The sequence below is a fragment of the Scaptodrosophila lebanonensis genome, unplaced genomic scaffold (assembly GCF_003285725.1).
Source record: "Scaptodrosophila lebanonensis strain 11010-0011.00,11010-0021.00 unplaced genomic scaffold, SlebRS2 tig00000089-arrow-pilon, whole genome shotgun sequence".
NCBI classification, from domain to species: Eukaryota; Metazoa; Arthropoda; class Insecta; order Diptera; family Drosophilidae; genus Scaptodrosophila; species Scaptodrosophila lebanonensis.
Genome location: NW_022060565.1, coordinates 4,448,269 through 4,467,041, shown reverse-complemented (window position 1 = coordinate 4,467,041; position 18,773 = coordinate 4,448,269). Strand labels below are relative to the sequence as shown.

Genomic DNA, 18,773 nt, shown 5'->3' with positions numbered 1-18,773 from the left:
AACGTTCTTGTCATTTTCAAATGCAACGTTCAACGCCTTCTTACATAACATTTTCATAACTCTTCAATAATTACAATTATAATAAATGATCTGTCTGCTCGCCATCACGATTGCAACTGCTAGGACATTTATTAAGTTGCCTGTGATAGCACACATAAATAAAATGGCGAACCATTTTCGGATCTATTAGCCATTTGTTTATGACGATTCTTGGCCATAACTCAAATGCGTTAAATCATGCCATCATTAAGCATAAAGTGTATGTACATACATAGGTATGCATATGAAAAAATTTTGCCTTATGTATATATGTAGAATACATGTTTACATGTATACATGTATGTATATTAGGGCATGCCAAAAATGTTATATACATATAGTTTGTGTATATAAGTATTTATAAAGTGCGCGTGTATGTAAAAAAATGTATGGCGCTTTGTTTTCAGGCAAGTGTTTTCATTTCTTTTTTGTTTTTAATCATTATTATACATAATTACATAATAAAGTATTGTTAACGTGGCCCGATTACCAGTTATTTGGGCAGACATCTTTTTTTTCTTCTTTTTTATATACATACGTATGCATTGTATGTATCTATAAATATTTAAAGCTAAAACGACTTTAAAGAACAACTTGTTTGGTTTTTCCATATTTTTTCATTAATTTTCTTTTGAACAGGGACCGAAAATAACAATGTTAGAACTTAAAATTTTTGTTGAGTATTGCTTAAACAAATAAATAATGAAGCTTAACCAATGTTTAAAATCACAATTTGTAGAAATTGAATTTTGAATAGTCTTTTCAAGGTTTATAAAAAATAGTCAACTAATTTTGTAAATTAATTTGCCTTTTTATGGAACATCCAAGCTTGCACTTAAAATCAATCGACGCGTCAACAAACAAACTGAAGTTTTACAATAAATGGTTTGAAAACCAGTTTTGGTTTTTGTACGGTCCCTGTTTTTAAGGATAAATAGTGCTGCACAATTTGTATATATGCATATTATATCTAACATCTTTTTTGTGTATAATCGTATGGATGTATCTAATATTTGTTTGTATTTGTATATAGTACGTCTGTGGCTTTGTAGGTTGGTCAAAAAGTGGCTAAGCGCTGTCAGAACCCAGCACAAGGTCTCGCTGTACAAAACTAAATGTGAGCAGCAAAAGAAAACACATCGAAAAAGTAACAATTACAATTGTGTACGTTTGCATTCACGTTAACGTTTTAATAGTTAAAGAGTGTAGAGAGTGCATAAAATTGCTTATAAAGTTGCGTTAAATTCTGCTTGTACAATAGTTTGTTTGTTTGCATTTTGTTTTTGTTATATATTGCGCTTGAAACACATTAGTTGCAAAAGTTTTTCTTGCCTTTCTTCTCACTATCATCATCATATTAATCTTCTGCTTCTGCTTAAAGTGTTGGTCCGAAAAGAAAGAAAAATGTTATAGCATTTAGAAATTTGTATATGGTGTAGATACATAATATGTAGATATACATGGGCTAGTTAACAATATCAACAAAGAAAGTGCGAGCGAGTGACCGAGCGAGCAAGCAAGATAGCAAGCAGTCCTCGCTTCATTTGTGGTTGCAGTGGCAGCGGCAGCGGCAATGGCGATTAGAGATTCCACCCTCGTTCAGTTACTACTCGTGCCGCACTCCGCAAATAGAGAGGAAAGTACTGAAGTTGTGTAGACTGCACGCCGGCAGCACAGTGTACACTATGCACGCCGTCTCCTGGCACTTGTGGCGAAAATCGTTCAGCGCCTGCTGCAGCAGCTCTACGGATGGTGCCGCATTCACTTGATAGAAGAGCTTCAGGTGTATGGCTGGCAAGCTGTTCGGCTGCTGGTCACCAGCGCCAACGCCTCCCGTGGATAACGTAGGCGCTGGGGGAGATGCGTTCGTGTTGGCATTCGCATTGCCGCTGGTATTGGCGGAAGTATTGGGGAGCTCAGCATCGCGCCTTCTAGTAATGGGATAGTCTTTAAGCAAACGGTTGACAATGTAGGTAAGTATTTCATCCAGATGCTCAGAGTTAACGCTCTGCGCCAATCGGCAATGGTTGCCCAGAATGTCATCGCTTAGATGCGTCAGTTGTGTAGTCGAAGAGGCAAGTCCGGTGGACACATAGCAGACGATAGCTGCACAATTGTTCTCATAGTTCCAGCGTCGACGTATAGAAATCGTGTAGTCGCTCACCGAACAGCCGGTTTCCTCATCTGCGGAAAGAGTGGGAAGGATGTGAATATAGTACAGGAAGGCTCAGGGATTGCGCCCACTCACAATCAAAGCGGTCGTTGTGCGTATGCGCCCACACCTGCCACTCTACCAGCGCTTCGCGCGGCAACGCCGGCAGCACAATGTAGTCCATGATGGCATTGGTGGTGCGACGCTCCCATTGGCGACGCGCCTCGGCAATGAAGGCCGGATGCGTGACAAAGCAGATGCCGTGGACAACATCCCGCAGCTGACCCTGTGCATTCATGGCCTTGGCAATGCGGCTGATGTGCCGAAGGGTCAACTTACACTGCGGACGGATGCCGCCCTCAATGATTGTCATGCTGCCGGGCACAAGCGCAATCTGGCCGGAGATGTACGTGATGTCGCCGATCTGTGGGCAGCAAGTGGGCAAGTTGAAGCTTGCAAGAGGGGGATTTGGGGATTGCTGGCTAGAACGCTCACCCTTGTCGACTGGCTGTAGGGCCCAATGTTGGCTGGCGCCCAATGCGAGATGCCCTGCACATGCATTGTGTTCCTCTTCCCATTGGCCAGCCCTGCTGGCTCCTCATGAATCTCCAGCTCCTCCACTGGTGTCTGCGTCTGGGCCAAAGCCGTTGCCTCTAGCGTAGCGCGACGCGCACGCGCCAAATTCGAGCGATAGGCAATCGCCTCCATCACCACCTGACAATCGTCCGGCAAGGGGCACTCAACACAGACACGCGTTGGAGGATTGTGGAAGTCAAAGTTGTCGCTGTAAATGCGATTGAGCGACGGATATTCGGCTATGGAGCGCACGTAGAGTGTTATGTAGCAGTAATCCTGGAGCTCGTATCCATGAGCGCATGCCAGTTGGCGCAGTGTGTCCAGCGCCAGCTGCATGCCCTCCTCCATGGTGGCGGCACAGCCTATCATGACACAGCATTATAAAAAATATATATAACTTGTAAATACGTAGTCTTTGAACCAAACCAAACATCCGGCGCCGGGGACTCAAAATGTTTTGGGAGGTGTGGAAAGGACGAAAAGTCAGCTGGCCTATATATTTGAAGACCTGTTTGGCACTCACCCTGTATGCCCGCCACCCACATCCAGCCCTTGGCATTGATGGCTGCCATGGCCTGGTTTGCTAGTGGACGGAATTCGCGTTCGTACTTCATTGGACTGGGTGGTTGCGTGGTGCCCGTTGCCACACCTGCATTGTTGCACGTCGTTGTGCTCAGCCCAATCGAGGAGATGGCCAGCGACAGCGAGCCGCAAACCGCAGCCGTGCTGGTGCCCAGGGGCCGTGAACTGCCAAAGCTGCCCGCCTGCAGGGCGCTGCCCAAGGCCGCGGCTGAGGTCGAGGTGGGAGCCGCCGCAAGCAAGAGGGAGGCGCTAGAGGCCGCGGCTGTCGGTATGGGCTCGTCGACACTGGCGCTCTTCGTCACGATTGGTATGGGCGAGGACGACGACGTGGCCAGGTGGCGGCCGAACGAGTTGCTGCGCGAGATCAACTCGTTCTGGCTGAGCGACTCACGCAACCGTGTCTCCTTCTCGATGAGCTCCAGCTCGGTCTCGCTGAAGTCCGGATCACTCAGATCACTGTAGGTGGACTCGTTGAGGTCACTGATGTAGTCTAGAGATTTCTTAACGAACACCACATCGCCGCCGGTGCTGGGCTCCTTAGGCTGTAGTGTCAGTTTGGTGAAATTTATGTAGCCCACGGGGCAGATGGGATCGGCACTGCTAATGATCGTCTGAATGTCCTCCACTTGAATGCGCTGCTTAAAAAGTGGACAGTCCAGCGTGAAGGTCTCGTACTCTCCGCCTTCCCCGCACACATTCAACCCGTACTTGTCCCGCATCTTCAGCAGATGGGGCTGTATCTCGCGCAGCGATTTCCCAAGATGGCGATCCGGCACCAAGCCCAGGGCGGCGACCTGCAAGATATTCTAGTTAGTCGCTACTTTTAAAATACAATTTCTGGAATTGGACAATCATTTGAAACCTTTTTTCTAACTCAAGGGAACTGACCTTCCCTGTTATTATCAATATATTAGAGTTTAAAGAGATCACTTTTCCTTCTCACCTTAATAATGATAGCATGCACCTGGCAGTCGATCATCTCCTGCAATAGTTCAGTCTGATCTCTCCTCCATAAGTAGGCCAAGGATATCAGGTTGAGGCGACTGCACACATTCTCCACACGCACCCTCTGGTAATCTGAGAGTATAGCGCCAACGGCCACAGCCTCCACATGCATTTCGTGCTGTAAGCAATGGGGATTGGAAATTAGTTAAGATAATGATAGTAATTGCTATAAAGAGTGTGTTTAGAGTGATTCCAGCTGTTGAAGTTTAGGTAATAACATGTAGTTCCGAAAATAGATTAACGAATTTGCTAACAAATTGAGTTTAAGCACAAGGTTCATTTTGATTAGATAGATAGATAGTGATGTAACTTTTATGATTTCCATTTTTATTAATTTTTTTCATTTTAGTGATCTTTATATTTACATTTTGATAACTAACTATAACATACTCCATTGCAAAATGGTGAGCAGGATGCCGGAATTGCTAGCCGAAGGGCACATTGTATTTCCCCACCGGGTCAGTGGCGTTAATTAGATATTATCGTAATTTTATTAGATTTCTCCTTCTTAGGATTTGCTAGCTTATAAGATGCTTAATATAGTTTTTAAATATTTTTCTCCTATGTCGACAATCAATGTTTGTTGACATAAATAAATAGATTTTTCGGAAACCTCGTAACTCTTTTCCTTAACTCACTTGGTCGTTCCTATTGCCTTTGTGATATGGTGAGCCGATTTTGATTAAACTTTAAATCATAATGAGGCACGCTACAAAGCTCATAATCACCAGATTTTCGGAATATACATACATATATATTAATAAGCAAAAAAAAGCTATATACTTTTATGATTAATTAGTTTGGTGTCCCTAGCTGTTATGTTTTATATATATATATATCCATATAGTAGAAACTATATAATGGAGTCCTTCTGCATAGTTTTTCACTTTACATTCGGTTAGAGGATATAAAAATCCCTCAATAAACACATTTCGACTATATAATTCGACAAAGGTACGTTTGAACAGCGCGCTAATAATCGTTAATTAAATCATCATTTCTACAAAAACGTGTTCCTGGATCGCGTGCTTCGGCCTGGTTGAGACACCAACGTCGACAATGGGACGACGAGGGCGTTGTATTTCTATTGATAAGATAAGGAATCAGAATTCAAATTTCCTCGTTGTTGGGTTTCCATTATAGAGAGCGATTCGCAGCCACAACACACTATTGTTGCGTCTCTGACAGTACATTTTCAAGGATTTTATCGAGTGCAAGCCCCATAGCTACATACATACATTCATGGATGCATGTGCACCTATTGTTCGGAGACCAATATAGAATAAACATGTAAATGTTCAATTCACATCAAAGTCAAAACTACAACTATAAAAACTGCATTATTGCAGGCATCTTTGGCAGTCTTTCCGTCCGCCGTTAAGGAAAAATAACAAACAAGCGAACTGAATTATGAAAACAAACGCCGGCAATCAGGCATTTAATCGCAGCTCTTAATCTCAGAGGCGAGTGCGCGACGTCATATCGATTGACTGACAGACTGACTATGTCTGTCTATAAGCGAATATAATATATACATGTGTACTTGTACGTAGATATCCATCTAGCAGGTGCATATAGAATGTATGTAGCTGAATGTCGGGCACTGTGCACGTGTCGCCTATAATTTATTATTATATTCTGTTTACATTTTGTTTTCGTTTTATTACATTGGCTACATAATGGCCATACAAAAGAAATAGCTGATATAATTGGGTAAGTAATTATAAAAAGTAAATTAAACAGCCCGAAATTTTGAAGAACAGCTGGGGAAATTTCGTCCAACAGCTGATGGGGAACAAAAAAACAAAGGCCCGTCATTAAATGTTGGAGCAAAATAATTTGAAATAGTATAAGGAAGTCCACTCTTAGTTCACCTCAATATTCGATTCAATCAAGCAACCCCTAAATGTTAACAATTACGACCTAGTTTTCAAATATTTCAAGATACTAACAACCGTCTAATATACCAAGTGTTAAGTATCCCATTGAGAAAGATGTAGGAGTTAGGTTTAACAACTAATGAGCGTCTTTGTGAAGACCTACATTATCGAAATAGCTTCTCAAATAATAATTGCTTCTTCTTATACATGATTTGGCAGATATTTCTATATATGATGTTATGATTTATGAAATATAGTAACTTAAAAGGCTTAAGGCTACTTATTTAGCCTATAATTTTTATTGCCACGTCTGATTCTTGCAATAAATTCTTTTAATGGTAGCTATAGAAAATGGCCATAATTTATGTCCGCAGATTTCGAGAGTTACTTTCATTAATTTATTTATTTTGTAGTACTAAATATATCCTCGATCTTGGGGCCCATTCATTCATTTGTTAAATGGGGACTGCGAATTGTGGCTTACCTTGCATGTCTCCAGCAAGCTATAGAGATCCTCAACCTCATCATCATCCGTGGGGACATACTGTTTGCCTGTCTGTGTGCTCTTGCCTTTCGTTTCGCGTCTATAGAGCGGCAGGCCCATGGCGCTGGCTAGTATTTCAATACCCATGTGGCCGACCGTCTGATACATGAAGCTATCTAGCTCATCTGTAAATGGGAAGCGAAGGAGGGATAATGTTGATAACGACGAAATAAATGGAGAAGAAATCAAAATAGCGCGTGGGTGCTGCTGACATTTAAAGCTTCATCGTCAAAACAAATAGGTTAAGACGACACGGACATGCGTTTATTATTACTATTATATTTTTATGTTTATGTGTGTACGTGTATGTATTTGCTGCCGAAATGGATGGGTAAATATTGATGGGACAAATATTTAGATAAGGGGCAGGCAACAATGGAACCGCCCAGGCAGTTGAATTGTTGGAGCTCTCTCTGTTTGTTGTTTCAATTCGACGAATTAGATAAGACTTACCTCTGTCTTTGGGATGCAAATTGGCGAGTGCGACAATCTCGTGACCCTCGGCGACGCACTGCATCATGTTGTAGCAACTATCCTTGCCACCACTAACCATGGCCACGACACGCATCTTGATTAACGAGACGGCGCACTCGAGTGACTCTCGAGTGCTTCTCAGGATCCTGGTACGTTGCTTGCTTGTTTGGTTGGTTCGTTCGTTTGATTGTTGGACGCCGTTACTTTAATGTTGCTAATTCTCTTGCAAATATTGTTGCTGCTGCTGTTGTTGTTGTTGTTGTTAAGTTTCTAGTTTTTGGTCTTTGCTGCTTGCTTTCTTGTTTGCTATCCTTCTGGCTTGTTATTTTGAGTGGTGCTCATTTGGTCTGTTGCTCTTCGTTGACTAGAGTTGGTTGCTTTTACATTTAGAAGGACGCGTCGTCTTTGGTTAACACAGTACAGCTGTTGTTGCTCTTCTTCTTGTTGTTGTTGTTGTTATGGGTGTTGTCGCTAGTTTGTCAACTGTAAAGCGAAAAGGAAAATAGCTCGTTAGTGAGGTGGCAGGCCACAGGTTGTTGTTGTTTTTGTTGCAGCAGCTATTGTTATTCGTTGTGCTCGTTGGCAAATTGCCGTGCCAAATGAAGAAAAATCCATTAAAGTCGCGAATTTATGTATATTTGTCGACAGACACTTGAACGGCGTCAGCATATCCACACAAAGAAAATGTGGCACGAGTTTTTAGCAATAAAACTGGCGGCGGTTGGGTAAACAACACACACATTTTCATTTTACCGCGAAACGAAATTTAATAGCAAGAAATTGCGAACATACACAATGTTTAATAAAACACACAATATGTCCAGACGTAATCGAATTACTGACGACACTAATAACACTGACAACACCATGCAACACACATATGCACAATTCAATAAAATGTTTTCTGCGCTTTTTCTCTACTTTAGTCGTCCTTAGACTAATGCACTTTGGCAACCGGCCGACAGCTGCCAACGGTAAATACAAATACAACAACAGGCAATACACATGCAGACACACTGGGTAGTGCATAACAGTAACATTGTTGGGATTAATTGCATTATAAACATAAGGTAAATGGGCTTAAAAGCTTTCTGTTTGGCCAGCATGATAGGCAGGGTACTGCTTTGTTGTTGTTGCTGTTGTTATTGCTGTGCTGTGATTGGAAAGTCCGTCAATGAATTGGATGGACCAGTGGTTCGATCAACGAAGGTCACACTCATATGGATGGATATGTATGTATGTATGCATCGATGTTCATATATCTACATATGTACATATACATATGTATATATAAATTCACGCAACGCATAGTATTTTGCATTTCGTTGTTGCATTTGGGTGTTTGCTGATGCTAACATTGACAATACAGTGAATGCTGCTGCTGGTTTTGTTTAAGCAAAATTTAAACATTTGTTTTTGTGTATAAAAATTTATAAATAAATCGAATTAGCTGCGCCGCCGGCACACGAGCAGAGCGAACAACATCAACATCAATCCCATAGACAAAGACGCGCGTGCGTCCAAAAACAAAATAAAGTCGAAAATTAAGGAGCGACATAGGTATATGTATGTATATACGTATAAATATACATATGTACATATCTATGTATAAAAGAGAACAACAAACATGATGTATGTATGTATGTACATACATACATACGTATGCACGAATTTAAATGGGATAAACGTACGCCTGCCTGCTTGTTTGTGTTTCACTGCAGATAGCCACATGCATAGATATGTACAAGTAGACACACATGGCACATGTAGGTATACATATGTATGTATATGGTATGTAGGTTTGACCCAAATACAATTTTTCTATGTATATATCCATTCATACATACATATGTGCAAATTTATGGTTACTGTGATGAACTCACTGGTGCTGCAGGATACCACTAACACGCATTAGAAATAAACACACACAACCGTATCACAAACTGAAACGTGCACACTCAACTGGATGCCAGAATCGGTAATTCGATTGTCTTTGGAATCGTTTGGGTGACAACAGACCGAGCGGATGACCGTTACTCGATTCTGATGGCGGCAGCTGGACCACAGATTACGCGAAAATAAAGTAAAATAAAAGTTTGCATGCGCGGGTAATACTACGCGACTGCCTCATATCCATGCCCCTTGCGCACCACTTTATTAGAGATGAACACTTTATTATTAAATGTTACTCAATAAAAAGTGCTAGAAAATCCCGGACTACGCAGTGATTAAACACTACTAAACACTTTTTTTGCATGCATGAATAATAATGAATGATCGCTTTAAATTAAATATGCTTACATTAATATTGATATAAAAGTGTTTACTTTTTGTTTTATATTTAAATTCAAGCATTCATTTGTAAGAATGCTGTTTTAATTAAGTGGACATCTTTATAAATACATGAGCATACTTTTAGGCTTCAAAAAAATTGACATTTACCAGCACTGTGTGGAAAAATTAGCCATCGGGACGTTTTTGTACCGACTACAAGTTTCGTCCATCACTAGCTGCTGTTCCAGCTGTGTATAGCTTTTGTTGTGTTTTTTTTTTGTGGTGTCTGCTGCTCCTTTCATAGCCGGTTAATCTGAAATATGAACGGTCTGCCACAAGCTAAGCATTACAATTTAACGCACTACCAGCAGCGGTATAACTGGGATTGTGGCCTCTCCTGCATAATCATGATATTGTCGACGGCACAGCGAGAGCAAATGCTGACCAACTTTGAACAAATCTGCAAGGAGGAAGGCTTCGGTTCTAGCACATGGACTATTGATCTGTGCTATACGCTGCTGCGTTTTCAAGTGCGTCACGAATACTATACGAAAACCTTGGGCATCGATCCCAATTACACGCAGCACTCATACTACTCGAAAATCATTGACAATGACGAAAAACGTGTGACGCGCAAGTTCAAGGATGCCAAAGCGCATGGGTTGCGCGTGGAGCAAAGGACGGTGGACATGCAAGTGATACTAAAGCACTTGGCCACACACGGTCCCGTGATATTACTGACAAATGCCTCTCTCCTCACTTGCGAGATATGCAAGCGAAATGTTCTCGAGAAATTTGGGTAAGCGTTGTTGTTGATGCAATCCCTTGGGCTTGCTCCGGGTGTTGGGCTCTTTTCCTCTACTACTAACTGCTGTCATTATCAAGTTGTTTTCATGTGTCTTGTATCGCCCAAAATACACGCATGCCCACACCTGTCAACAAAAGGTATGCGGGCCATTATGTCGTCCTCTGCGGATATGATTTGAACGCCAAAAAGCTCTACTATCACAACCCGGAAGTGCACGACGGACGTGAGTTGATGAATTAATTATAAATACCGTGGTTGACTTATACTGTTTATACTTTTCTTTGCAGATATCTGCCGTTGTCTGGTCGATGCCATGGACACGGCTCGCAAGGCCTATGGCACAGATGAGGACATCATTTTTATTTACGCGCCCCAGAACAGCACCAAATAGATGAAAGCATGCGGTATCTAAGCATTGTACCTGCCAGCAGCAATTTGTTGCTTTAAACGTTCCAGGCAGCTTCTGCCAGTTGTTAAATAGAGCGCAGTTAATCCAGTGATACAACATAGCTGCAGTTGCTTGTACCTGCATTGTTCGCTTTAAACAATTGCTTTGGCATTTTATTGTAAACTCTGTCTGTGTAACATGCAATTATTTAGTTTTTTTAAAATAAGGTACACACATACTTGTGTATATTTAAGTTAACTTTGACGGCCAATGTCTGGCGCAATAATTTGTTAATATTTTATTTAGGATAACAAACGTACATTTATTTATTGTAAGCAGCACACATACACACACACTCACACACACATTTAACGAGCATCTGTAAGTGTGTAGTGTGCATGTAGTTTAGGTAATGAGCCTAAACTCTTTGGTCCCCCATAACTAAACAACCAATTTGTTTTTAGTCGCATATGTATTTATGTATGTGTGTGTGTGTGCTGCATTTAGAGACAATTTGTCCAACTACAAAGTACCTTGTTCTTTATAAATATATGTATATAAGAGTAGAGTTTATGTGTCGTGTATTATCGTATGCTATTAATGGTAAAAAAAATACTCCCGTTCAAATATTAATGGCTTGAAATACAAATATATCAGGTCTGTTACAAATATTTTGCAATTGTTAACTTAAACATTTCGTTACATTATCATTTATGTATCGAATCTATTTAAAAGTGATCTAAAAACTAAATGTCTAGAAATACTAAATAATAAACCAACATATGTGGAAAAAACAAATGTACATACTCGTTATTTCAAATTTCAAATTCTATCGAATTTTTACCAACGGAAATGGAGTTAAAAACAATACTAAGTACAATGTTTGTACAATTAGGGACACCAACGAATTCCATTTCGACAGATTTAAAACGGACACGGGCTTTGGAACAGGCCTGTATATTTATATGATATTTCTTATGGCGCTGCAAGTTTATTGCTGCGCTAATTCGGCTTCAGTATCCGCCTCATTTTCGTCGAGCCTCTTGTACAGCAACTGCAATTTAATATGAGGTGCCTCCACGGGCAAAATAATTTGACCCTGAGCATCGGTGTACTTTCCATAGAGCTGCTCGCTGAGCATTTCAAATCCGTTGGAGCGTAGAATTTTCTGCGAGAAAATGCCCGTGGCATCAGCCTTCATTATAGGGAAACCACAATCCCGAGCTACGCGCTCACTGCGCCGCACCAGCTCCTTGGCAATGCCCTGACCACGAAATCGAGCGTCCACGGACAGGATTCGCACATCAAAGGCTCGATCGACACCGAAGCGGGAGAACAGCTTACTCTGCAGGCCGTGAGTGTAGAGCAGCTCGAAAATTTTCTTAAAGTTGTCGTCACTGCTCAGTTCCAATTGGGCGAGCGCCCGCTCCGTATCACCCGGCCGCAGGATTCCATTGAGAATGACGCCCGCAATACGTCCATCCTCGTCAATAGCCATCAGACTTAGCCCGTCCGACAGCGTCTCCAGACTGTGGTGTTCCAGCTCTCGGTTGCCCACGCCAGGTCGGCACAGCCCAGCAGCCTTGTTCAGTGGCTCGTCCGCGAAGAATGTGTTTCGCAAATGGTCGATGACATCGTCATAGCGGTCAGCGGGTATCAGTTTGTACTCCATATTGGTGCGTTAGTTATTTAAATTGTGGCTGGTTGCTGCGTTGCAGGACGATTGACTGAATGGACGTTGTCTGTGGGTATTTCAAATATAAGTTGATTTTAAATATTCTCGCAGAGATGCAGACAAATCTCTGGGAGCCTCAAAAAAATACAGAATACGAAAACAATAACAACAAATTAGTGTTTTTTTCCGCTAGAAAGTTGCAGAGCCAAAAGCTATTTTGCCAATAGTAGTTTTTAATAATCTGGAGACAAACATTTATCACGACGAGCCTAAATTAGCGAGCCCGGGATGAAAAATCGAACAGTAAACAATAAAGTTGGACCATTGACTGGACTCTTCCTTTATTAAGGCGCCAGTTAATAATTTTAAAAATTGTTTACGTATAAAACTTACTGTATTTGTGCATTTGGAAACAACGAGTATAATTTTATTCTGATTCTGAATACCCTGCACACCACATCCTTTTCCCCGCTACAGGCATTCAACTAAAATGAACTTTGTTGTTGCAATCGTTCCCATGGCAGCTATATTGACTTGAGAATATGGTGCGGCATCGTAGCACAAATCATTAATATACAAATATGCGGGTATATCAAAATAAACACACAAACATGGAGTATTAGGATTAATTAAAATTAAATTCCTTACTTCATGTTTTCTCGTCTACTATCTAGTTTCATAGCAAAAGGCAGGATAATACGGCACAAGAGTTTTTATTAAGATGCACTCTTTATAGCCAAACGGTTTTTTTGGTATGTATAAATTTTTACTAATAAACAAGAAAGGAATGCTAAAGTCGAGCAGGCTCAACTCTTAAATACCCTGTACCACCCCATAAAAAAAAAAATTAAATTTAATTATTTAATTAATTAAATTTAATTAATTAATTAATGTAAATATAAAATATTCCATACATGCATACATACATTTACATTTACATCACAATCGTGTCTATTCGTGTTGGTGTACTTGTACATATGTATGTATGTGTGCATTGGGCCTGGTTATATGGCTATAACTTTCTAGAAAGAAAGTTCAGAAGATCAACCTATCATAATGAAACTTGGTATACGGATATATAATCAGTAACTGAATGTGTCAACCAATTTTAGTTTCAAATTCCAAGAATTACGGGAGTTATAGATAATCTTGAATAGGGGGGGGGGGAGTGGGGGGGTGCATCGGGAAAAATGAACAAACTCGTCCTTTCTCGGGCTCAGGAGAATCTAGATACCAAGTTTAGTTATTCTAGCTCTTATACTTTCTGAGATCCTTGCGTTCATACAGACAGACAGACGGACAGACAGACGGACAGACGGACATGGCTATATCGACTCGGCTTGTCATGCTGATCAAGAATATATATACTGTGTTACATGTACACTCGCACAAAACTAATATACCCTTGTACCCTTTGGGTACAGGGCATAAAAATCAAGACGGTGAAGGAGGTATGGTCTACCTTATGTTATAGGTACATTTGAAATCAGGCGAAATGAGGCGAATTAGTCGGTTCATCCGCCCGAATGAAGATGAAGAAATCTCAACTGATTTCAGCTAGGAACACAACAATTGTCCTATCCCTTTAGATGTTTTCTATAAAACCATATAATTATTTTGCATAACTTCCATAGGATGGATTTGTGCAAAAATGCGCTCTAGCTAGCAGAAATATTCTTGTTCATTACAATATCGACACCAATTTTGGAATTAAAAATTATAACAAAATGGAAATAGATTTGTTCTTGAACTGAGCCTTTCATGTATTGTTTTGTTAATTATAAAACTAAATAGATTTTAGAGAATGGGTTTGAGAATGTATTTAATTTTGGAACTTGCAGTTTAAAAAATATAGTTGTCTGGAGAGTTTAAAAAAAGAAAGCGCTGAATATTTGTACGGCATTTTCAAAATTCCCGCGTCATAAAATATATGTTTTTTTTTTGGCATGAAAAGGATATCGTCGGTTTGGCATTTCAAATATACTATATAGAGTGTTTATAAATTGCTCGACTATAGAGGTTAAGTCGTGTATAATTAATTTAGTTTAGCACTGAAACCTGTAATTAAATCTTCTATATATTTGTGATTATAATTGTGTTAGCGTCGATAGCATTTATACTTTTATGTCTGATAATCGAATTAAAAAGCACTCGAGGTCTTAAGCACTCACACCCCCCACTTACACCCGCACTCTCACTCGGCAATTATGCACTCCTCGAATGCTGTTCGCTGCTCCGATTACAATCGCATTATCCTCAACATTTACGGCGCTTAACTGCAGAGCATTTCAGAGAACACTCCCACTTTTACTCCACTCAAACATCCTGCTCCTGCTCCTACTCCTACCCCACCCCTAACGCCCCCAACCCACCCCCACAACTGCTCTATGTGGCCAGTGTCAGCGACGATGACAAGTGCTTGATGATGACATTTTGATTGCTGGCGCTGCTTTTGGAGCAATTGAAATCGGAATCGGACGGCATTACACCTTTCAAATTCTATCAATTACTCACTTTTCACTTGGCCAGTATTGCTTTGTTGCTGTTGCTGTTGCTATTCCTGACCTGCTTTCCAGCCTCGCTTCTCGTTTTGTGGCTCGATTTGCGTCTTTGTTTCGTTCGGAACTGTTGCACGGCGAGCCGCAGCACAAAATTTATAACTTACTTGCAGGCGCTGCGAAAGCCAACTGCGACGGCCACGGCTTGCTGGGAGTCACGGCAGCAACAGCATCAGCATCAGCACCAGCAGCATCCTAGTTAAGCGAGTCCTGGCACGCACACACGCAGCCACACACAGCAAAGAGGAAGTGCGAGAAAAAGTTGCCAGTGGCGTAGGCCAGGGGGTTCATTTCTTGCACCAACGTAGTTGGAAGGAAAAAATACAAATCTAACATACAAATGTTGATTTCATTACTAAATTAAATCATTTGTAAACTGCAAATATATGTATATCAATAGAAAATAACTTTGCCAGCCTCTTAAGTATAATATAGTACTCTAAAATGAAATTATAGGATAGCTTTGAAAAACGCAGCTGCTTCGCTAAACATGGATTTCGGACGAGGGTGTGAATGCATGGATTTGTTTTGTTACACAGGAATAAAAAAGGGACAAATTATACAAAAGGGAATTATTATTTCTTCCATATACTATTCACCGACAGTTATTTGTGTTTCAAAACTGATTGTATTCGAAAGTCTGAAACCTTTGTTGTACGAAATCAAAAGCGATCGACAGAGGTTTCAACTCTGTTCTCAATTCCGACTTACTAGCTTCGATTAAGTTCTACAGCTGGCTTTATGTTGGTTTTCTTTGAATCAGATTTAACAAATGTTTTCTATTAAATTTCATATGGTGAGAATAAAGTTGGGAACTAAACGTACAGGAGGTACATCCTTCTTTACTAATTCGATAAAATTTGAAGAAAAGCACAAATGTTCCCTAATTAAGTGCATTTTTCTAAAACTCCTTCAATAGCATTGGATTTACTATAAGTAAAGGAAATATCAAGCTTTTGAGAGAACAATCCTGAGAACAATCCTGATTATGTGTATTCGGGGAGTATGTATTTTCAGAAGAATGCTTTGAAATGCTTTTAAGGAGAATTGCAAACCTTTTTTGGACTTTAGTATCCCCTCTAGTATGCGTATGTGGCACCCTGCGCCGCTGCTTTTGAACGCTTCGGCATTTGCTCTTCATCGTTTTCGTTTTCGCTTTCGTTTCGCTGCTATTGCCAGAAACAAAGGGGGCGCATCATTGGGGGCGCGCCATTTTTTCGTTGACAGGATGCGTGCGACGAGCGGCACTTGACTGAGTGACTGAACTACGTGCGTGCGTGTATATATGTGTGTGTGAGTGTGTGCGTGCGCGAGCGAGTCGGTGAGCTTGCAAGTGAGACAATGAGTGAGTGAGTGAGTGATTGCCTGACCATGACTTCTGGCAAATACAAATGTTTTCGCATTAGAGAGCAGGAGAGAGCGCACTTACATAGGCGAGCGAGTATTTAATGGCGCCCAAGCGGGGGCTGCGGCATAGCAACGGCTTCAACTGTTGATTCCCACTTTTGATTTTATTTATGTATGTACGTATGCATGTACATATGTATGTATGTATGTATATGTTGAAATGTTTGTTCTGTGTACACACAATTTTCGACTTTTTCGCTTACCGACGTGTCGAGTGTGCAAGCGCCCTAGACTAGCCGATATGGGGTGACCCATATACACACAAATAACAACAATACACGAGTATATTTACATACATATGTATGTACATTTGTACATAGTAAGTATATAAGAATATGCATGTGACAGCCACAAGGGTCTTGCCGCTGGCCTTGCCAAAATGTGTATTATGGCGCAGCAACAGGCGAAATCAGGCGCGTTGCCAGGTTGCTTTTGGGCCCGAATTGGGGGTAATCTCCTGCTTACAGGCGTTTTGAAGTTGAATGCCATCGCAGCAGGAGCAGACAAATGAATAAATTCCATCGGAAAATAAGAAACGATAAAAGAATAAAGCCACACCAGTAAACCAGTAGAGTTGAACGCCGTTATTGGCATTTAATGTGCAAAATTGAATTGAACATATGTACTATATGTTTTAGGCCTCTTTAAATAATTACATTATTATGATTAAGCTCTAAATATTCATAATGTTATGCATTTAAGTTATTAAATAGAATGTGCCGATTTTTGGTATTTTAATTTTTTATTTTATATTTTCTTTCTTTTATTGAATATCTTCCAAATGTTTTTCTAAAAATAAAAATCGTTTAAGTCCAGAATTGTAATCGTTTTTTTAGGAATATGTTGAGCCAGAAAATTTGTTCGCAGTAAGCTCTTGGTTCGGACTATGTAGTTTTTACAAGTTTTTTGTAAAAGATTTTGCTTGAATTTGGAAACCTACTTGTATGCCAAAAAACACAAACGAAAAAAAAAAACGAAAACGCAAAGCGGGAAAATGCAAACATTGATCGCAGAAAGTGCCCATCAAGCTGAAAGCTAAAGGAATTAAACGACGCTTGTCACATATTTCGGGAACACAAGAGTCTTCCTCTTCCACCACGACTAGTGTAGGGCTCCCTTGATTTTTTTCATGCTGTAGCAGAAACCTAAAAAAAAAACAAAAACTCTCGCAACCGATTCTCCGAACATACTCGTATACAGCTATACCAAACATCTCATTTGATTCATTCACTTGAAAATGGAAAATGAAATTTAAGTTAATAAGCACCTATTTGCCAAGCAAAACATATTTTGATTGTAATCGTAGGCCGAGTTAACCGACCGTGATTAACTAATTGATTCCGCTAATTACATTTAATTGAGGCACCATTGTGGGTGGCATTATTATTTTATGAAAAGGCTTTGTGACTACAAACTTAATGTATTTCTGCTTAATTGCCCACAACAATCGGCTAAATGACTTTTCTTTTATGAAAATTAATTTGACAAATTCTGTTTTTTTAGGGCCATCGGCTTAAACATTTCAAGCAATTACAAATTTGATTATGATTTGCTTTTGGTTTTCGTTAGCTTATAATTTATTTACTATATTTCTTCCTAGCATTATGTTTCTCCCTTATATTTATTATATTACATTTCTCCCACGAGGAAGATGATCCTCAGGTCAGGCAGTGGACTAGGGCTTCCTTACCGTTGCATATTAGAAGGACCAAGAGCAGGTAAGAGGCTGCCCGGCGCTCAAGCTTTAAATGGAGTTCTAAAGGAGGGAATAGTTTCCATTCAAACTACGCAAGTCTCTTTCGGTTTGAGATGATCTAAAAATATATCCTTTTTGAATAAAAATAGGAGTACTTTTTGAGAGGGGAAATTGTTGATAGAAACTATGGGAGGGGTGGATTAAAGTCTGATTACTGTAAAACTTGGTAACACACTGCCTGTACTGCTTTTCGAGCCAGTGAAGGACCTTTTTTTTGTTTAATAATCAACATCTCTTACAGAAGGATTTTTTCTTCACAACCATAATACTGCCAACAAAGAGTTATTAAAACTCTTAGAAGATAAGATAAGATAAGATGAAATAAATTTAAAAAAAAATAGTTTAATGCAAACTAATATATAAGTATATCTGAAGGTAAAATAATGAAATTTGGTTTTCATATTCACTTTAGTCCTAAGCAGATCAAGTTTACGTTTATTTACTGATCCACCCCACCTCAGTTTTTCGCGATTTTCCATAGCTACCGTAGTTCTTGGCATTTATTTTAACATAATTACAATTCTAACACGCTGCGAGTTATTAAATCCAAAAGCTTAACTTAATCCTAAGCGAGCAAGGAAAGAAACTTCAATTAAGAAAATAAGCTGGAGGGGTGCTAAGCAAAGCAACAGATATTAATTTAATAATCTCAATT

General features: G+C 40.1%; 3 protein-coding genes across 7 annotated transcripts; 1 reads left to right on the top strand and 2 right to left on the bottom strand.

Moving 5' to 3' along the window:
- Positions 1 to 1,204: 1,204 nt before the first annotated feature.
- On the bottom strand, positions 1,205 to 9,393 carry LOC115626808. Of its 4 annotated transcripts, none has more exons than XM_030522280.1 (8): positions 9,100 to 9,393; positions 7,232 to 7,735; positions 6,719 to 6,903; positions 4,293 to 4,472; positions 3,291 to 4,143; positions 2,687 to 3,129; positions 2,288 to 2,615; positions 1,205 to 2,223 (listed from the first exon to the last, which is right to left on the bottom strand). In XM_030522280.1, the coding sequence occupies exons 2-8, from the start codon at positions 7,344 to 7,346 to the stop codon at positions 1,646 to 1,648; spliced, it is 2,682 nt and encodes an 893-aa protein (XP_030378140.1). In that variant the 5' UTR covers positions 7,347 to 7,735; positions 9,100 to 9,393; the 3' UTR covers positions 1,205 to 1,645. The 4 variants fall into 4 exon arrangements, with proteins under 4 accessions (XP_030378140.1, XP_030378139.1, XP_030378141.1 ...); XM_030522279.1 differs by having other exon boundaries at positions 9,136 to 9,392; XM_030522281.1 differs by having other exon boundaries at positions 9,216 to 9,392.
- A 409-nt stretch (positions 9,394 to 9,802) lies between these two features.
- Positions 9,803 to 11,391, top strand: LOC115626834 (protein GUCD1). Of its 2 annotated transcripts, none has more exons than XM_030522315.1 (3): positions 9,803 to 10,325; positions 10,472 to 10,557; positions 10,622 to 11,391. In XM_030522315.1, the coding sequence occupies exons 1-3, from the start codon at positions 9,847 to 9,849 to the stop codon at positions 10,723 to 10,725; spliced, it is 669 nt and encodes a 222-aa protein (XP_030378175.1). In that variant the 5' UTR covers positions 9,803 to 9,846; the 3' UTR covers positions 10,726 to 11,391. The 2 variants fall into 2 exon arrangements, with proteins under 2 accessions (XP_030378175.1, XP_030378174.1); XM_030522314.1 differs by having other exon boundaries at positions 10,412 to 10,557.
- A 322-nt stretch (positions 11,392 to 11,713) lies between these two features.
- Positions 11,714 to 15,019, bottom strand: LOC115626983 (dopamine N-acetyltransferase). Its single transcript, XM_030522498.1, has 2 exons — positions 14,912 to 15,019; positions 11,714 to 12,464 (listed from the first exon to the last, which is right to left on the bottom strand). Exon 2 carries the CDS (start codon positions 12,392 to 12,394, stop codon positions 11,714 to 11,716), a length of 681 nt encoding a protein of 226 aa, XP_030378358.1. The 5' UTR covers positions 12,395 to 12,464; positions 14,912 to 15,019.
- Positions 15,020 to 18,773: the final 3,754 nt, after the last annotated feature.